Below are 19,662 nucleotides of genomic sequence, written 5' to 3' on the forward strand. Positions count from 1 at the left end.
AGAGACAAGTCACAATGTTTCACTTGTGCACATCAACTCATTTTGAGATAATTCTCAATGTCTCATCTGTTTTCTAGTGATCTCTAGTAATTTATTCATGATATATGATGTTGTTCCTATCCTATCAAGTATTGTCTTGACCCAATGTTTCTAGATAAGCATGGCCTTACTGTAAATATATCCCCATTGCCCACAACTCAACCCCTGCTATCCACCCAGCATGTCAACAGAAAATAGTAAACATTGGATTAGCCTTGTCTTGACATTAATAGCGTTGAATCAATCCGCTGAGGGCGCTACTCACATCCCCAGTCATACTTGGAGTAGAAAAGATTAGTTATTACCGTAGCTCTTATGGTTGCGAGGTTACCAAGAGGAAAAATAACATCGCTGTTATAACTACGAGGTGTTTTAACCCCACAGTTCTGATTGCAAGAAGTAAGAACCTCTGAGTTCTGATTGCGAGGTGCAAGAACCTCGCAGTGTTGATTAAGAGGATTCACAACCTTGCAGTTCTGCCTGCGAGGTGTAACAACCCTGTAGTTCCAATTGCGAGGAATTGTAACCTCGCAGTTTGAGGTCAAATCAACCAGCTAAAACCTCGCTATGGATCGCGAGGATGTAGCGAAGATGAAAATTGTCCTTGCGTTTTGTGAGGAAGCGACCGTTTTCTCGCAAAATCCTCGCAAAAGTTAATGATAGAGAGCAACACTAACAAGGACCTTTTTGAAAATTAAAATCAAATTATGACGTTTGTAAAATGGAACATTCATAATTGGAAATACTGAATATGATTAATAATACCATAGCTGCTACATTTATTAAGTACACATACTACTCGCCATGTCAATCATTTCAAACAAATTTCTTTGGACAATAAAACATTTCGGCACCCATGTTGCTTTCCCCTGATTATGTAATGTATGTTTAATGTCCGTAGTCCTGTATTTATGCCGAATATAAACCAATACATTAACTGCATCTGTGTATATAAATATGTTATCACGTATGTTTCTATGGTTATTCAATTTTTAGCTGTATAAGGATCAATCTCTTCACTATAATTATTCACAATGTTATCATAAATGACTTATTTATCACCAATGCCAATACTACATGCCTGCTAAAAACATTTTTAATCGCAATTTTTTTATGCAGATCATCTATGATGGAATATTGTACACATATGTCAGCAATGCTGGTAGTCATGGCAACTGCCATACTATATGGTTATATGTGGCTCAACAAAAAGAGGGCAAGAAAACATGGGATAGTTGATGTTAGCAAAGATGGACGGGAAGTTGGTGACTGGGAAAGAATGATATGTGAATGTGTGGACCTTGGTATGTCAATTAATTCATATGTGATATTTTTAGACTCAAAGATTAAGCTCACAGAAAATATGTTAAGAAAGGCAGCACTTATGATCAGATCAAGACACCCTCTTTTGCGCATGCGTATTTTAGATGTTATCGACAGTAATGGAGTTACACGAACATTCTTTCAACCAATTGAGAATTCATTCATTGATGTGAAAACTATTATTGGAGATGATTGGATTGAAGCGCATTCAAATGAGATGGCCACCTGCTTTGATAATCAAAATGGACCACTCTGGCGTCTGCGTCTTCTGAAAAGTACTACAGGTGCAAGTCAAATGGAAGATGTCTACAAAAGTACACTTATCGTAACATTTCATCATAGTATAATTGATGAAATACAATAATGAGGTTCGTAGATGAGGAAATGAAAAAAAAAATCCTGAAATTCTTCCACTTCAATCATGCTTAGAGAAGAGCCTTGGTGTTACTGGTATGTCGTGGTGGAAATGTTAATTGTGTTTATTGCAATAACGAAAGAAAGATTGTTTAAACGTCCCAACCCTTATATAGAACGCCACGGACTAGAACAAACAAGAAATCCTGGTGTGGTCGCAGCAACAAAAGTTATTCCCATCGAGTTTTCCAAAAAAGAAATATAAAGCTACTGTCAATGGTACTCTGATGGGTGCTGCCCTTGTCGCAGCAGCAGCAGTTATTACTGGTGAAGGAAAATCGGAAAAATCCATGAAAATGAAAACATCGTTTCCAGCTAATTTGCGAGGTGCATGCATACCTCCGTTAGATCCCAGGGAATCATTTGCCACTTATGCTTGCCACTTATGCACCTGAATATTTTATGGAAGTAAACGTTCCAAATAAAATTGATCCAGAAACATTTGGTAAATTTGCATCTGATCTTACAAAACGAACACATGAATTGATACGAAAAGGTGAAGGTCAACAATTCCTTCAATTGCTTGAAATGATATATGACTTGAATCTTGGATTGACCTGGCTCATCGAAGCATTTATGGATAAGAAAATAGCAAACCGCAGTGAATATGTTGTTATGCTTTCTAACCTGGGAAACCTACATTACTTTACAAAAGAAAAGTCACGTGCCTTTGAGATAACTGGTAGACACAATGGCTGCTCGTCTGAGAAATTAGGAAACGTGTTTGATAATTACGCTGCAACTATTCACGGTAGACTTTTTTGGTCCGTTGCATATGTGACGAGTATTGTGAACCCAAGCCCAGGAGTACGCTGACATGATAGTTGAAATATTACAGAGAGTCTGCATGTAAAACTGAAGCAAAGTAATATGTGTTGATGTGGCTAAGAGGGCGACTCCGCATCACCCACTAGCATAATGTAGTGAAATTAACATACTGAGATAAATACTAATTGAAAGTTAAATAATCTTGAAACATACAAATTATCTGAACAGGACAGGACGTATACGTTCTACCTTCCCTAGATTGAAAGTTCCAGCGGGTCGCTAAATACAGTGTAGTGGAAATAACAAATTACAATATCACCTCATTGAATGATATTATTTTTATACTATTTCACTACAATAATTAAAACTAGGTATGAACATGCTACATGAATTTAGACAGTCAAGGTTCAATTAATAGTCATCCATCAACTTTACACAGCAACAAAAAATAAACGCTACTTCACCATTATTATCTGAGGTGATGCACTCACGAACCCTTATAAGGTCACAGTATCCAGTTATCAGTGTATTGATTGCAAATACAAACAGGTCTCACGTTGGTGAAAATGATGTGGAGGTGAATAATTACACATCCACATAATCGATCAAAATGCGATGACAGAATACATGTCAAAGCTGTGATTTTGTTAAATGTATAGTTCATGCAACGTACGATACTCGTACGATATGAACATTGGTGCAACAGCTCAAATTTGACAGTCAGTGGTCACCTCCCAATCTTAGCGGTACGCTTGGGAAGAAACAAAAATGAGTTGAAGACGTCCGCAAGTGAATGGTAAGTGAAGACTATTCATATCAAGTTGGCAGATGGAAAAGAGCAGTATTTTTGTACCTGAACTAATCACAATATGTACAAATATTGGTTATTGTTGACTCGCGCACACTCTTCTCGATGCGTTCGTACCCTGACCCCAGCCACTGCTCAGTGCCTTGTTATTTTCTGACAAACTGGACAGCACGTAGTACCGATCGACCAAAGAGTACCAGTCACTGCAATGGACGGCACTGTCATAGAATTATTTATTCGATTGCATTTGGTAGTTGCCTGTGACTGAGCTCTCTAATGTGCTTGGACAAACAATCAATAACGTTACCTACTTTATTGTTGTGCATTTGAGTTTGTTTTAATAGTTTGTTTGCATTATGTTAATAATGACAATGCAATACCTACCGATACCTTGTTTTTGGGAAGTTATTATAAAATGGCCGCAAGTTGGCTATTTTGAATCAAATAAAAAACAATAGTGATACTGAAAAATGAGTATTGCGCTGTTTTCGTCAGATATGTCATGGGGAGATGGGTCAGTTAGATGACTAGCGGAATGCTGTGATTTACCAACGATGCATGTACTAAATGCAAATTTAAAACAAAATTTAACATTGTTAATTGCACAATCGTGCCAAAAAAGAATAGTAAAGTGTAAATTTGCGTTCAAAATACCAACTTCACATGGGACGTGTGGTCCACGTTGAAAAAAGAACAAACAATGTGAATGACCATAAATCCATCATGTGCACACGTTTTGAATTGTTGGTTCGCTGGCTGGAGCTTTAGAAACTGATATATTAACTGCATAATGAATTCGGTTTCCTGCACATACAGATTTCAAATTGGTAACTCCTAACATAACGTCAACCCATCACTGTTGAGCGATACATCAAGAACATATTCAATAGTTAGTATTAAATTGAACATTATTTTCATTATTATTGATATTCTTAAAACCACAAAGAAGGCATTACAATTCATTGAAATTTAATGACTGAAGTAAAGAAGAATAAAGATAGTTGGCGCTTCACGTTTGCATTTCGTGTTCACATGGGTGACACGAATGACAACAGCGTCAGTGGATGTAGTTACATCGCATCCCTAAAAGAATTTTGTTAAATTGTTAATAGTTGTAAGGTAATTTTTTTATAAAATCCTAAATCAGAAGTTAGCTGCACCAAACATGTACAGTACAGTACTCTTGCCAACATGTTATTGGTTATGTATTATTTATTGGTAATATAAACAAACATAAAAAAACAATCGTATGTGAAAATAATCATATTTTGTGTAAATATATATATATATATGTATTGAAAAAGCATGATTTGGTTGGCTTTTTTACATTTGTTGCTTAATTTATTATCTATTTTTATTTAGAGTTTGTATTTTCTTTTCATTTTTCTATCTCATGAAAGTAGGTGTAAGCCTACATGGATTATTGGATTATAAAAAAAGGATGTCCATGCATGTGACCAAACAGTACTGTTATTAGTCAACACCTTAAGTGCAAATACAGTACTATGATTGGTCAACTTATTATGCAGGTCTACATACTGAGTAGTCTTTTTACAAACACACACCAAGGACATAAAACATTGCGTAAGAAAATGATGTAGGGTAATTACAGAAACAAAACTGGAGTGTAAAGATTGATTGATTGATTGACTCGTGAGAAAAAGCATATACTACACTTAGCAGAAACCAAGTACACTTTGTACCCAAATATTGGAAGCGATTTTTATATAAATTGTGCATATCATGCATACAAAATGCATATGAAGTAACTACTGGTTATTTGTAAAAATAAAAAAAACGGATTACTAAACGTTTCAAAGATGAACATATCTGTATGGATTACAAATAAAAATAGTCAATGAGAAGGAAATGTGTTCACAAAGACTGTCAAAGTGACCGTTATTTCCGTTGTGACTGAGTAACGTTTATGATACCACATTACGTGCATTTTGTTCATTCAAACATAAAATATACCTCATACGGGCATGCATATGTAAAGGTATGTCCCTAATTCGCTACACTATATTAGCGGCGATGAATAATGTCAAATTACTGATATTGAGATTGTGATTTGATATTGTAAATCCTATTCACTGATACCACATGCATCGTTGATGTTTTTTACAATCAGGTCACCATATTCCTTGACCTGAGCTATTGTTGTCACGTGTGTTGCATATACGATACTAATCAGTAATCTTCCATGTATTGTTGCTACATATAAATTAAATATATCACCCCAGGCATTCATAGCGCTGCCATTATGTTTTGTACGTAGTTCGAATTTACGAGATCTTTCTTTGGTCAAATACTTGAGGTTGCCCAAGTTTGACACTAGAAATGCCGTTGAACTGCGCCACCCATTCTCTCTGTCTTCAAATACACTACTTTCCAGGGAACAAAATGATAAACCAAGGTCAAGTAGGAATCCCTGTAATCTTAAGAAGTCTTGAGCTTCTCCATTTCTTATCTTTCTGTGCGTTTCCTTTGTGATTTCATTTGCAAATTTCCAAAATACATTTGGTTGGTCAATATTTCGTGGAACGTTAACCTCCATGAAATATGGAACTCCACGGTTAACAAGGCCTTCCTTTGCATCTAGAGATGGTTTGGAGAAGCGCCTCATATCAGCAGGATATGCTATCCGAAATTTGATATCACATTTCAAACTCCCACCTTGCAAGATTCGTGACATTGCTGAGCAACAGGCTGCGAGTATGACGCCATTAACAGTAGCATTATGCTTCTTTGAGTTTTCCAGAATTATTTGTGTGTCTAATTTAGAAAACTCAATGGGAAAGATTTTCGTTGCTATTTCAACATCGGGATTTCGCTTTATCTCTGCACCGAAACGCTCTGTGTAAGGATTTTGTTTTATAGTGCCATATCGCATTTTTAGTAGCCTTGCAACTGTGACGAGTTTCTGCCTCCATGACATATCAGTGAGGCCAATGAAATCTTCGACACTCGGTGGTAGTGGAAGGCTCTCTGGAAGTTCATCATTACCCTCTGCTGCAGAGCACAGGTGATCCATCAATTCATCAACAAATCGCATAACAGCTACACCATCGATAATTGCTTGGTAAAAGGTAACGACAACAGTACTCTTGTATATGCCGTCTACAGGAAATTGGTTGTCCTCATTCTGGAGCAATCGAACTCTCCAAAGTGGACCTTTCTGGGAATTGAACGTAGTGCCAACTTCTTTTGAATGAACAGCTACCCAATCATCAGATTGTATAGTCTCTACATCAACCGTCTCATTCTCAGTTGGTGCAAAAAACATACGTTTATTACCTTTGGCATCTGAATGTTCCACGATTCTCATTCGTAGCATAGGATGTCTTGCTCTTATTTTATGAGATGCCTTGGTGAGTATCTCCTTGGTCAGGACCTCCTTCGAATCAATGAAGAGAACATATGACAGCAGAAACAGTCCTCGGTCAAGCAAAGAAACGTACGTTACTTCCCAATCACCTAGTTCTCTGCCACCTGGTATATGAATAGCTTTCCAGTAATCTTTGTCTCTAGGCTTCAGCAGTTTCTTTTTCACAAAAAATATAATTCCCAACATCATTACAGCAACTGTTGTTATTAGCATAAACATATCCATATTTGCAGCAACAGAACTATAACGAAAACAGAAAATTAGTCAAGTTAGTGTATTGGTATATGTGTTATTCTGTATACGATAGTGACTGGGCAGCATATGATATTACATGATATTACATGCTGTCGCAATGAATTTGATTTCCAAGCAAAGGTAAGTCATTTGATGTAGCATGGATACAATCATCAAAATAATGTCCCAAGGAAACAAATATAATATTCAGACTTTACGGTAAATAATACTGGTGATGCAAAAGAAATTGTTATCCAGAGACACAATATGATTACACAAAATCAGTATACCAGGTTATTTATACAAGTATATAAAAATATTGCCTACTGTATTCGGTTAGCGTACGCGTGATGGCGTTATTGTGTCGCCAGGTAAAGCCGTATCCTCACATAGCGTCACGAGGTATTAACGAGCAAATATAAAGTTACTTTCATATATATAAGTTACTTTCACCGAGTTATTGGCCATATATATAAGTTACTTTCACAGAGTTACGGGCCATATATATAAGTTACTTTCACTGAATTACGGGCCATATATATAAGTTACTTTCACTGAGTTACGGGCCGTATATATATGTTACTTTCACTGAGTTACTGGCCATATATATAAGTTACTTTCACTGAGTTACTGCCCATATATATAAGTTACTTTCACTGAGTTACGGGCCGTATATATAAGTTACTTTCACTGAGTTACTGGCCATATATATAAGTTACTTTCACTGAGTTACTGCCCATATATATAAGTTACTTTCACTGAGTTACGGGCCATATATATAAGTTACTTTCACTGAGTTACGGGCCGTATTTATAAGTTACTTTCACTGAGTTACGGGCCGTATTTATAAGTTACTTTCACTGAGTTACGGGCCGTATATATAAGTTACTTTCACTGAGTTACGGGCCATATATATAAATTACTTTAACTGAGTTACGGGCCATATATATAAGTTACTTTAACTGAGTTACGGGTCATATATATAAGTTATTTTAACTGAGTTACGGGCCATATATATAAGTTACTTTCACTGAGTTACGGGTCATATATATAAGTTACTTTCACTGAATTACGGGCCATATATATAAGTTACTTTAACTGAGTAACGGGCCATATATATAAATTACTTTCACTGAGTTACGGGTCGTTTATATAAGTTACTTTCACTGAGTTACATGCCATATATATAAGTTACTTTCACTGAGTTACGGGCCATATATATAAGTTACTTTCACTGAGTTACGGGCCATATATATAAGTTACTTTCACTGAATTACGGGCCATATATATAAGTTAATTTAACTGAGTTACGGGCCATATATATAAATTACTTTCACTGAGTTACGGGCCGTATATATAAGTTACTTTCACTGAGTTACAGGCCATATATATAAGTTACTTTCACTGAGTTACGGGCCATATATATAAGTTACTTTAACTGAGTTATGGGCCATATATATAAGTTACTTTAACTGCGTTACGGGTCATATATATATAAGTTACTTTCACTGAGTTACGGGCCATATATATAAGTTACTTTCACTGAATTACGGGCCATATATATAAGTTAATTTAACTGAGTTACGGACCATATATATAAGTTACTTTCACTGAGTACGGGCCATATATATAAGTTACTTTCACTGAATTACGGGCCATATATATAAGTTCATTTAACTGAGTTACAGGCCATATATATAAATTACTTTCACTGAGTTACGGGCCATATATATGTTACTTTCACTGAGTTACAGGCCATATATATAAGTTACTTTCACTGAGTTACGGGCCATATATATAAGTTACTTTAACTGAGTTACGGGCCATATATATAAGTTACTTTCACTGAGTTACGGGCCATATATATAAGTTACTTTCACTGAGTTACAGGCCATATATATAAGTTACTTTCACTGAGTTACGGGCGGTATATATAAGTTACTTTAACTGAGTTACAAGCCATATATATAAGTTACTTTAACTGGGTTACGGGTCATATATATAAGTTACTTTAACTGAGTTACGGGCCATATATATAAGTCACTTTCACCGAGTTACGGGCCGTATATATAAATTACTTTCACTGAGTTACGGGCCATATATATAAGTTACTTTCACTGAGTTACGGGCCGTATTTATAAGTTACTTTCACTGAGTTACGGGCCATATATATAAGTTACTTTCACTGAGTTACGGGCCATATATATAAGTTAATTTAACTGAGTTACGGGCCATATATATAAGTTACTTTAACTGAGTTACGGGCCATATATATATGTTACTTTAACTGAGTTACGGGCCATATATATAAGTTACTTTAACTGAGTTACGGGCCATATATATAAGTTACTTTCACTGAGTTACGGGCGGTATATATAAGTTACTTTAACTGAGTTACGGGCCATATATATAAGTTACTTTAACTGAGTTACGGGTCATATATATAAGTTACTTTAACTGAGTTATGGGCCATATATATAAGTTACTTTAACTGCGTTACGGGTCATATATATAAGTTACTTTAACTGAGTTACGGACCATATATATAAGTTACTTTCACTGAGTTACGGGCCATATATATAAGTTACTTTCACTGAATTACGGGCCATATATATAAGTTCATTTAACTGAGTTACAGGCCATATATATAAATTACTTTCACTGAGTTACGGGCCGTATATATAAGTTACTTTCACTGAGTTACAGGCCATATATATAAGTTACTTTCACTGAGTTACGGGCCATATATATAAGTTACTTTAACTGAGTTACGGGCCATATATATAAGTTACTTTCACTGAGTTACGGGCCATATATATAAGTTACTTTCACTGAGTTACAGGCCATATATATAAGTTACTTTCACTGAGTTACGGGCGGTATATATAAGTTACTTTAACTGAGTTACGGGCCATATATATAAGTTACTTTAACTGGGTTACGGGTCATATATATAAGTTACTTTAACTGAGTTACGGGCCATATATATAAGTCACTTTCACCGAGTTACGGGCCGTATATATAAATTACTTTCACTGAGTTACGGGCCATATATATAAGTTACTTTCACTGAGTTACGGGCCGTATTTATAAGTTACTTTCACTGAGTTACGGGCCATATATATAAGTTACTTTCACTGAGTTACGGGCCATATATATAAGTTAATTTAACTGAGTTACGGGCCATATATATAAGTTACTTTAACTGAGTTACGGGCCATATATATATGTTACTTTAACTGAGTTACGGGCCATATATATAAGTTACTTTAACTGAGTTACGGGCCATATATATAAGTTACTTTCACTGAGTTACGGGCGGTATATATAAGTTACTTTAACTGAGTTACGGGCCATATATATAAGTTACTTTAACTGAGTTACGGGTCATATATATAAGTTACTTTAACTGAGTTACGTGCCATATATATAAGTTACTTTCACTGAGTTACGGGCCATATATATAAGTTACTTTAACTGAGTAACGGGCCATATATATAAATTACGTTAACTGAGTTACGGGCCATATATATAAGTTACTTTAACTGAGTAACGGGCCATATATATAAATTACTTTAACTGAGTTACGGGCCATATATATAAGTTACTTTAACTGTGTAACGGGCCATATATATAAATTACTTTAACTGAGTTACGGGCCATATATATAAGTTACTTTAACTGAGTAACGGGCCATATATAAAAATTACTTTAACTGAGTTACGGGCCATATATATAAGTTACTTTCACTGAGTTACGAGCCATATATATAAGTTACTTTCACTGAGTTACAGGCCATATATATAAATTACTTTAACTGAGTTACGGGCCATATATATAAGTTACTTTAACTGAGTAACGGGCCATATATATAAATTACTTTAACTGAGTTACGGGCCATATATATATAAGTTACTTTCACTGAGTTACGGGCCATATATATATAAATTACTTTAACTGAGTAACGGGCCATATATATAAATTACTTTAACTGAGTTACGGGCCATATATATAAGTTACTTTAACTGAGTAACGGGCCATATATATATAAATTACTTTAACTGAGTTATGGGCCATATATATAAGTTACTTTCACTGAGTTACAGGCCATATATATAAATTACTTTCACTGAGTTCCGGGCCGTATATATAAGTTACTTTCACTGAGTTACGGGCCATATATATAAGTTACTTTCACTGAGTTACGGGCCATATATAAGTTACTTTCACTGAATTATGGGCCATATATATAAGTTACTTTCACTGAGTTACTGGCCATATATATAAGTTACTTTCACTGAGTTACTGCCCATATATATAAGTTACTTTCACTGAGTTACAGGCCACATATATAAGTTACTTTAACTGAGTTACGGGCCATATATATAAGTTACTTTAACTGAGTTACGGGCCACATATATAAGTTACTTGCACTGAGTTACGGGCCATATATATAAGTTACTTTCACTGAATTACGGGCCATATATATAAGTTACCTTCACTGAGTTACGGGCGGTATATATAAGTTACTTTCACTGAGTTACGGGCCGTATATATAAGTTAATGTCACTGAGTTACGGGCCATATATATAAATTACTTTCACTGAGTTAAGGGCCATATATATACTTACTTTCACTGGATTAGAGGCCATATATATAAGTTACTTTCACTGAGTTACGGGCCATATATATAAGTTACTTTAACTGAGTTACGGGCCACATATATAAGTTACTTTCACTGAGTTACGGGCCATATATATAAGTTACTTTCACTGAATTACGGGCCATATATATATACGTTACTTTCACTGAGTTACTGGCCATATATATAAGTTACTTTAACTGAATTACGGGCCATATATATAAGTTACTTTCACTGAGGTACGGGCGGCATATATAAGTTACTTTCACGGAATTACTGGCCATATATATAAGTTACTTTCACTGAATTACTGGCCATATATATAAGTAACTTTCACTGAATTACTGGCCATATATATATACGTTACTTTCACTGAGGTACGGGCCATATATATAAGTTACTTTCACTGAATTACGGGCCATATATATAAGTTACTTTCACTGAGGTACGGGCGGCATATATAAGTTACTTTCACGGAATTACTGGCCATATATATAAGTTACTTTCACTGAATTACTGGCCATGTATATAAGTAACTTTCACTGAATTACTGGCCATATATATATACGTTACTTTCACCGAGGTACGGGCCATATATATAAGTTACTTTCACTGGATTACGGGCCATATATATAAGTTACTTCCACTGAGTTACGGGCCATATATATAAGTTACTTTCACTGAATTACGGGCCATATATATAAGTTACTTTAACTGAGTTACGGGCCGTATATATAAGTTACTTTCACTGAGTTACGGGCCATATATATAAGTCACTTTCACTGAGTTACGGGCCATATATATAAGTTACTTTCACTGAATTACTGGCCATATATATAAGTTACTTTCACTGAATTACTGGCCATATATATATATATATTTGTTTTTGCCGAACATCCACATTTAGTAATGGTGTCGTTTAATTTGGTAGCCTAAGTGTTAAATACGTGACTTTAAGAAAGCCAGCGGTTCTTCTAAATCAAGTGGTAAAAAAGGACTTAGTCTAACCACATGGAGCCAAGGGGTGAAGAATCGAGTCAGCTTGAATTTTTTAAACTAGAAAAGAATGAAAAATAAAATCTATAAAAAATACCAGCTTGAAGAATATTAGTTGCTCTTTCAAATTGTTTATAGATTTTAGTGTAGCTTGTTAGCTTTGTGTATATATCTGGTAGCGTCGCTTATGTGTCGGCTTTGAATACGAACAGCATCAATGAGGTTTGCTGAACGTCACTTACATAAAACGTAAACTGACTTCACTGTGATGACGCATTGGTCGTGGAAGACGGAAAAAGAAACCGAAGCATTCGCACTGCGTACACAATATGTTAATCGGCTTTAACGAGATCATGACGAAGACATGTCTCGTGAATATTATTTGAAAGTGCAATTATTAATAGAAGACCTTTAGTATGAAACTCCGGAATCACATATAGTCGGTTCTGACCCCCACTCTTTCTATTGTGGTAATTTGAAGTCTGTACACGCTTTCTATCATACTAAACTGATCACCAAATTTAACAACTGTTTCTGGATTTTACACTGTATTCTACATGCGCATAGGCTAAATAGGTTTCGATTGTATACAGCGCCACCGGTGGCTGTACCCGGCACCAAGCGTCCAGATAAGTTGTGTCTAACGTGATGTTTATTGTGAAATTATTTGTTACGTTGGTTTTCACACATATACTAGTATATACCCATAGTATAATGTACCTTATTGTATAACTGTGTTGGCTTTATTGTGAAGCAATAAAATAGTTTGTTACATGATTGCCTGTTAACTAGAGAGGAGAATTCACGAGTTATACTTGTGGTGAGTTTTGGTGTGTGTTTGTCTAAACTTGTGTATTCTCATATTTCCTTTGACGTTTAGCTGGGGAGCTCACTTTAGCTGTACATAACATGGTGGGGAGCTCACTTTAGCTGAACATAACATGGCGGGCAGCTCACTTTAGGTGTACATAACATGGTGGGGAGCTCACTTTAGCTTTACATAACATGGCGGGGAGCTCACTTTAGCTGTACATAACATGGCGGGGAGCTCACTTTAGCTGTACATAACATGGTGGGAGCTCACTTTAGCTGTACATAACATGGCGGGGAGCTCACTTTAGCTGTACATAACATGGTGGGGAGCTCACTTTAGCTGTACATAACATGACGGGGAGCTCACTTTAGCTGTACATAACATGGCGGGGAGCTCACTTTAGCTGTACATAACATGGCGGGGAGCTCACATTAGCTGTACATAACATGGCGGGGAGCTCACTTTAGGTGTACATAACATGGCGGGGAGCTCACTTTAGCTGTACATAACATGGCGGGGAGCTCACTTTAGCTGTACATAACATGGCGGGGAGCTCACTTTAGCTGTACATAACATGGCGGGGAGCTCACTTTAGCTGTACATAACATGACGGGGAGCTCACTTTAGCTGTACATAACATGGTGGGGAGCTCACTTTAGCTGTACATAACATGGCGGGGAGCTCACTTTAGGACTGGTGTACATAACATGGCGGGGAGCTAACTTTAGCTGTACATAACATGGTGGGGAGCTCACTTTAGCTGTACATAACATGGTGGGGAGCTCACTTTAGCTGTACATAACATGGTGGGGAGCTCACTTTAGCTGTACATAACATGGCGGGGAGCTCACTTTAGCTGTACATAACATGGTGGGGAGCTCACTTTAGCTGTACATAACATGGCGGGGAGCTCACTTTAGCTGTACATAACATGACGGGGAGCTCACTTTAGGTGTACATAACATGGCGGGGAGCTCACTTTAGCTGTACATAACACGGCGGGGAGCTCACTTTAGGTGTACAGAACATGGTGGGGAGCTCACTTTAGCTGTACATAACATGGTGGGGAGCTCACTTTAGGTGTACATAACATGGCGGGGAGCTCACTTTAGGTGTACATAACATGGCGGGGAGCTCACTTTAGCTGTACATAACATGGTGGGGAGCTCACTTTAGGTGTACATAACATGACGGGGAGCTCACTTTAGATGTACATAACATGGTGGGGAGCTCATCCGAGAAACGACTTGCTTAATAACTTTCTAACTAGATTACACAATTTATAGAGATATTATATTATAACAACAAATAAATAAGCCACTGAACAAATAAATAAATTCAAAAATTTGACAGAAGAGAACATATTTATAATGAGTACTAAAACCCTTGAAATAAGTATAGCATTTGCCGAATTAATTTACATGTATGTCACACGCAACGTAATATTACCGTAATTGGTATAGTACAAGTGTGATGATTCAAATACCAAAATGGCAACAGTAACAAAAAGACTTCCCTGGCGGCGATGATAAAACACGAACACGGAGCCAACAGATGAGGTTTCAACTGGTACTGGTATTATTATACTCTGCAAACATCAAGTACAATAACGCGGTAAAACTCCACTACTCCAATAACTAGATACATAAAATCCAATACAATTCAACGAGATCTCCGATCTGATCTCAGTGCTGAACAACTCCCCTATATATACCCACACTGTCTATAAATAGACCATTACATCAGCATACATAATGAGTCTGGAATTTACTACAAATTTCTAGAATGTTCCATTACCTTCTATTGCCTTCTACAGTGTTCTATTACCTATTCAACCAGCTTCTAAAAATTCCACCCAGACACAGTACGGTTCTAGAACATTCTCAGTGACACGGAAGTGGTAAACATGTCGTATGCGACAATGTACATACATTGATTACAGGACCGTGACAACAACACTTGTCGGCACAGCATAACCTGTCTTTGAACGTTTTATTGCTTATTCTTGTCACTTCAAAATCAGTTTTATTACACACGTCATAGATAACTATGCGATTGCGACTTGCTGCCACGTCATGGAAACTTTTTTTCAATGTACTATGTCGTAGAACATCTCTAACTGACGTCGGTCAAATAACAAATAATGACAAAAGATAAAATAAGATGCACGACTGGTTAACTGGAAGAGGTCACGAGAAGGTCGTCCCTAACATTCTTTCACAGAGGTCGTCAAAAATGTGTTAATATGTTTACACATTTGGGCGATTGTAAACCAGTTGAGTTAGTATTTAATAATATCCATCATATGTAGCGGTGTTGATATCGTATTATGTTCACACATTTCTGGTGTTAAAACGGCAGTTATTCTGATAATACGTGGCCAAAATACGACCTGCCATTTCCTAACTTACCAATTGTCAGTGTACTTAGGGTCTGTACATGTCTTATTTTGCTTGACTGTGAATGAACATAACACAAATAGTAGCAGAGCGATACATATCAGTGGTATACTTACATTCGGAAGCGAAGTTCAATGCTCGATGTATTTTTTTGTTAGCCTCGAGAGGGACTGTAGGAAGACGTTGCAGACACGGTGGGACGACAAACAGCAGTTTACAATGTATATGTAGGGCATAAGGTCATTTGAAATATAATGGCCGACCACCCGTTAATATGGCGGTTTTCTCAGGCATTCTTTACTTTGTCCAGTGGGGGCTTACAGATGGTTTCTTAGTTGGAAGTTCACCACCATCCCTCCCCCATTAGTCTCCGGTGGGGGCTTGTAGATTGGGGTACGTCCGTTCGCCAATTACCACTTGTCTCTCAGTCATGTGTCCAATGTTTTTTTTTTGCACCCCCTCGGTTTCTCAGATGTAGGCATTGTCATTATTCAGAGATGAAAGTTGTTAGCCCCCACCGAGCGGAGTCCAATGGGGGCTTATAGATTGGCTTATGACTTATGTTTGTTCGTCCGTTTATCCGTTACCATCTATCTCTAAGTCATGCTTTGTCCAATTATGTTGAAAGTTGGTACAGAGACAAGTCACAATGTTTCACTTGTGCACATCAACTCATTTTGAGATAATTCTCAATGTCTCATCTGTTTTCTAGTGATCTCTAGTAATTTATTCATGATATATGATGTTGTTCCTATCCTATCAAGTATTGTCTTGACCCAATGTTTCTAGATAAGCATGGCCTTACTGTAAATATATCCCCATTGCCCACAACTCAACCCCTGCTATCCACCCAGCATGTCAACAGAAAATAGTAAACATTGGATTAGCCTTGTCTTGACATTAATAGCGTTGAATCAATCCGCTGAGGGCGCTACTCACATCCCCAGTCATACTTGGAGTAGAAAAGATTAGTTATTACCGTAGCTCTTATGGTTGCGAGGTTACCAAGAGGAAAAATAACATCGCTGTTATAACTACGAGGTGTTTTAACCCCACAGTTCTGATTGCAAGAAGTAAGAACCTCTGAGTTCTGATTGCGAGGTGCAAGAACCTCGCAGTGTTGATTAAGAGGATTCACAACCTTGCAGTTCTGCCTGCGAGGTGTAACAACCCTGTAGTTCCAATTGCGAGGAATTGTAACCTCGCAGTTTGAGGTCAAATCAACCAGCTAAAACCTCGCTATGGATCGCGAGGATGTAGCGAAGATGAAAATTGTCCTTGCGTTTTGTGAGGAAGCGACCGTTTTCTCGCAAAATCCTCGCAAAAGTTAATGATAGAGAGCAACACTAACAAGGACCTTTTTGAAAATTAAAATCAAATTATGACGTTTGTAAAATGGAACATTCATAATTGGAAATACTGAATATGATTAATAATACCATAGCTGCTACATTTATTAAGTACACATACTACTCGCCATGTCAATCATTTCAAACAAATTTCTTTGGACAATAAAACATTTCGGCACCCATGTTGCTTTCCCCTGATTATGTAATGTATGTTTAATGTCCGTAGTCCTGTATTTATGCCGAATATAAATCAATACATTAACTGCATCTGTGTATATAAATATGTTATCACGTATGTTTCTATGGTTATTCAATTTTTAGCTGTATAAGGATCAATCTCTTCACTATAATTATTCACAATGTTATCATAAATGACTTATTTATCACCAATGCCAATACTACATGCCTGCTAAAAACATTTTTAATCGCAATTTTTTTATGCAGATCATCTATGATGGAATATTGTACACATATGTCAGCAATGCTGGTAGTCATGGCAACTGCCATACTATATGGTTATATGTGGCTCAACAAAAAGAGGGCAAGAAAACATGGGATAGTTGATGTTAGCAAAGATGGACGGGAAGTTGGTGACTGGGAAAGAATGATATGTGAATGTGTGGACCTTGGTATGTCAATTAATTCATATGTGATATTTTTAGACTCAAAGATTAAGCTCACAGAAAATATGTTAAGAAAGGCAGCACTTATGATCAGATCAAGACACCCTCTTTTGCGCATGCGTATTTTAGATGTTATCGACAGTAATGGAGTTACACGAACATTCTTTCAACCAATTGAGAATTCATTCATTGATGTGAAAACTATTATTGGAGATGATTGGATTGAAGCGCATTCAAATGAGATGGCCACCTGCTTTGATAATCAAAATGGACCACTCTGGCGTCTGCGTCTTCTGAAAAGTACTACAGGTGCAAGTCAAATGGAAGATGTCTACAAAAGTACACTTATCGTAACATTTCATCATAGTATAATTGATGAAATACAATAATGAGGTTCGTAGATGAGGAAATGAAAAAAAAAATCCTGAAATTCTTCCACTTCAATCATGCTTAGAGAAGAGCCTTGGTGTTACTGGTATGTCGTGGTGGAAATGTTAATTGTGTTTATTGCAATAACGAAAGAAAGATTGTTTAAACGTCCCAACCCTTATATAGAACGCCACGGACTAGAACAAACAAGAAATCCTGGTGTGGTCGCAGCAACAAAAGTTATTCCCATCGAGTTTTCCAAAAAAGAAATATAAAGCTACTGTCAATGGTACTCTGATGGGTGCTGCCCTTGTCGCAGCAGCAGCAGTTATTACTGGTGAAGGAAAATCGGAAAAATCCATGAAAATGAAAACATCGTTTCCAGCTAATTTGCGAGGTGCATGCATACCTCCGTTAGATCCCAGGGAATCATTTGCCACTTATGCTTGCCACTTATGCACCTGAATATTTTATGGAAGTAAACGTTCCAAATAAAATTGATCCAGAAACATTTGGTAAATTTGCATCTGATCTTACAAAACGAACACATGAATTGATACGAAAAGGTGAAGGTCAACAATTCCTTCAATTGCTTGAAATGATATATGACTTGAATCTTGGATTGACCTGGCTCATCGAAGCATTTATGGATAAGAAAATAGCAAACCGCAGTGAATATGTTGTTATGCTTTCCAACCTGGGAAACCTACATTACTTTACAAAAGAAAAGTCACGTGCCTTTGAGATAACTGGTAGACACAATGGCTGCTCGTCTGAGAAATTAGGAAACGTGTTTGATAATTACGCTGCAACTATTCACGGTAGACTTTTTTGGTCCGTTGCATATGTGACGAGTATTGTGAACCCAAGCCCAGGAGTACGCTGACATGATAGTTGAAATATTACAGAGAGTCTGCATGTAAAACTGAAGCAAAGTAATATGTGTTGATGTGGCTAAGAGGGCGACTCCGCATCACCCACTAGCATAATGTAGTGAAATTAACATACTGAGATAAATACTAATTGAAAGTTAAATAATCTTGAAACATACAAATTATCTGAACAGGACAGGACGTATACGTTCTACCTTCCCTAGATTGAAAGTTCCAGCGGGTCGCTAAATACAGTGTAGTGGAAATAACAAATTACAATATCACCTCATTGAATGATATTATTTTTATACTATTTCACTACAATAATTAAAACTAGGTATGAACATGCTACATGAATTTAGACAGTCAAGGTTCAATTAATAGTCATCCATCAACTTTACACAGCAACAAAAAATAAACGCTACTTCACCATTATTATCTGAGGTGATGCACTCACGAACCCTTATAAGGTCACAGTATCCAGTTATCAGTGTATTGATTGCAAATACAAACAGGTCTCACGTTGGTGAAAATGATGTGGAGGTGAATAATTACACATCCACATAATCGATCAAAATGCGATGACAGAATACATGTCAAAGCTGTGATTTTGTTAAATGTATA

General features: G+C 36.6%; 1 protein-coding gene across 1 annotated transcript; it reads right to left on the reverse strand.

Moving 5' to 3' along the window:
• Positions 1-5,438: 5,438 nt before the first annotated feature.
• Positions 5,439-16,056, reverse strand: LOC146734314 (uncharacterized). Its single transcript, XM_085508568.1, has 2 exons — positions 15,942-16,056; positions 5,439-6,981 (listed from the first exon to the last, which is right to left on the reverse strand). The coding sequence occupies exon 2, from the start codon at positions 6,963-6,965 to the stop codon at positions 5,439-5,441; it is 1,527 nt and encodes a 508-aa protein (XP_085364694.1). The 5' UTR covers positions 6,966-6,981; positions 15,942-16,056.
• Between the last annotated feature and the right edge of the window lie 3,606 nt (positions 16,057-19,662).

This window comes from Saccoglossus kowalevskii, chromosome 15, assembly GCF_978046115.1.
Source record: "Saccoglossus kowalevskii chromosome 15, keSacKowa6.1, whole genome shotgun sequence".
Lineage (NCBI taxonomy): Eukaryota > Metazoa > Hemichordata > Enteropneusta > Harrimaniidae > Saccoglossus > Saccoglossus kowalevskii.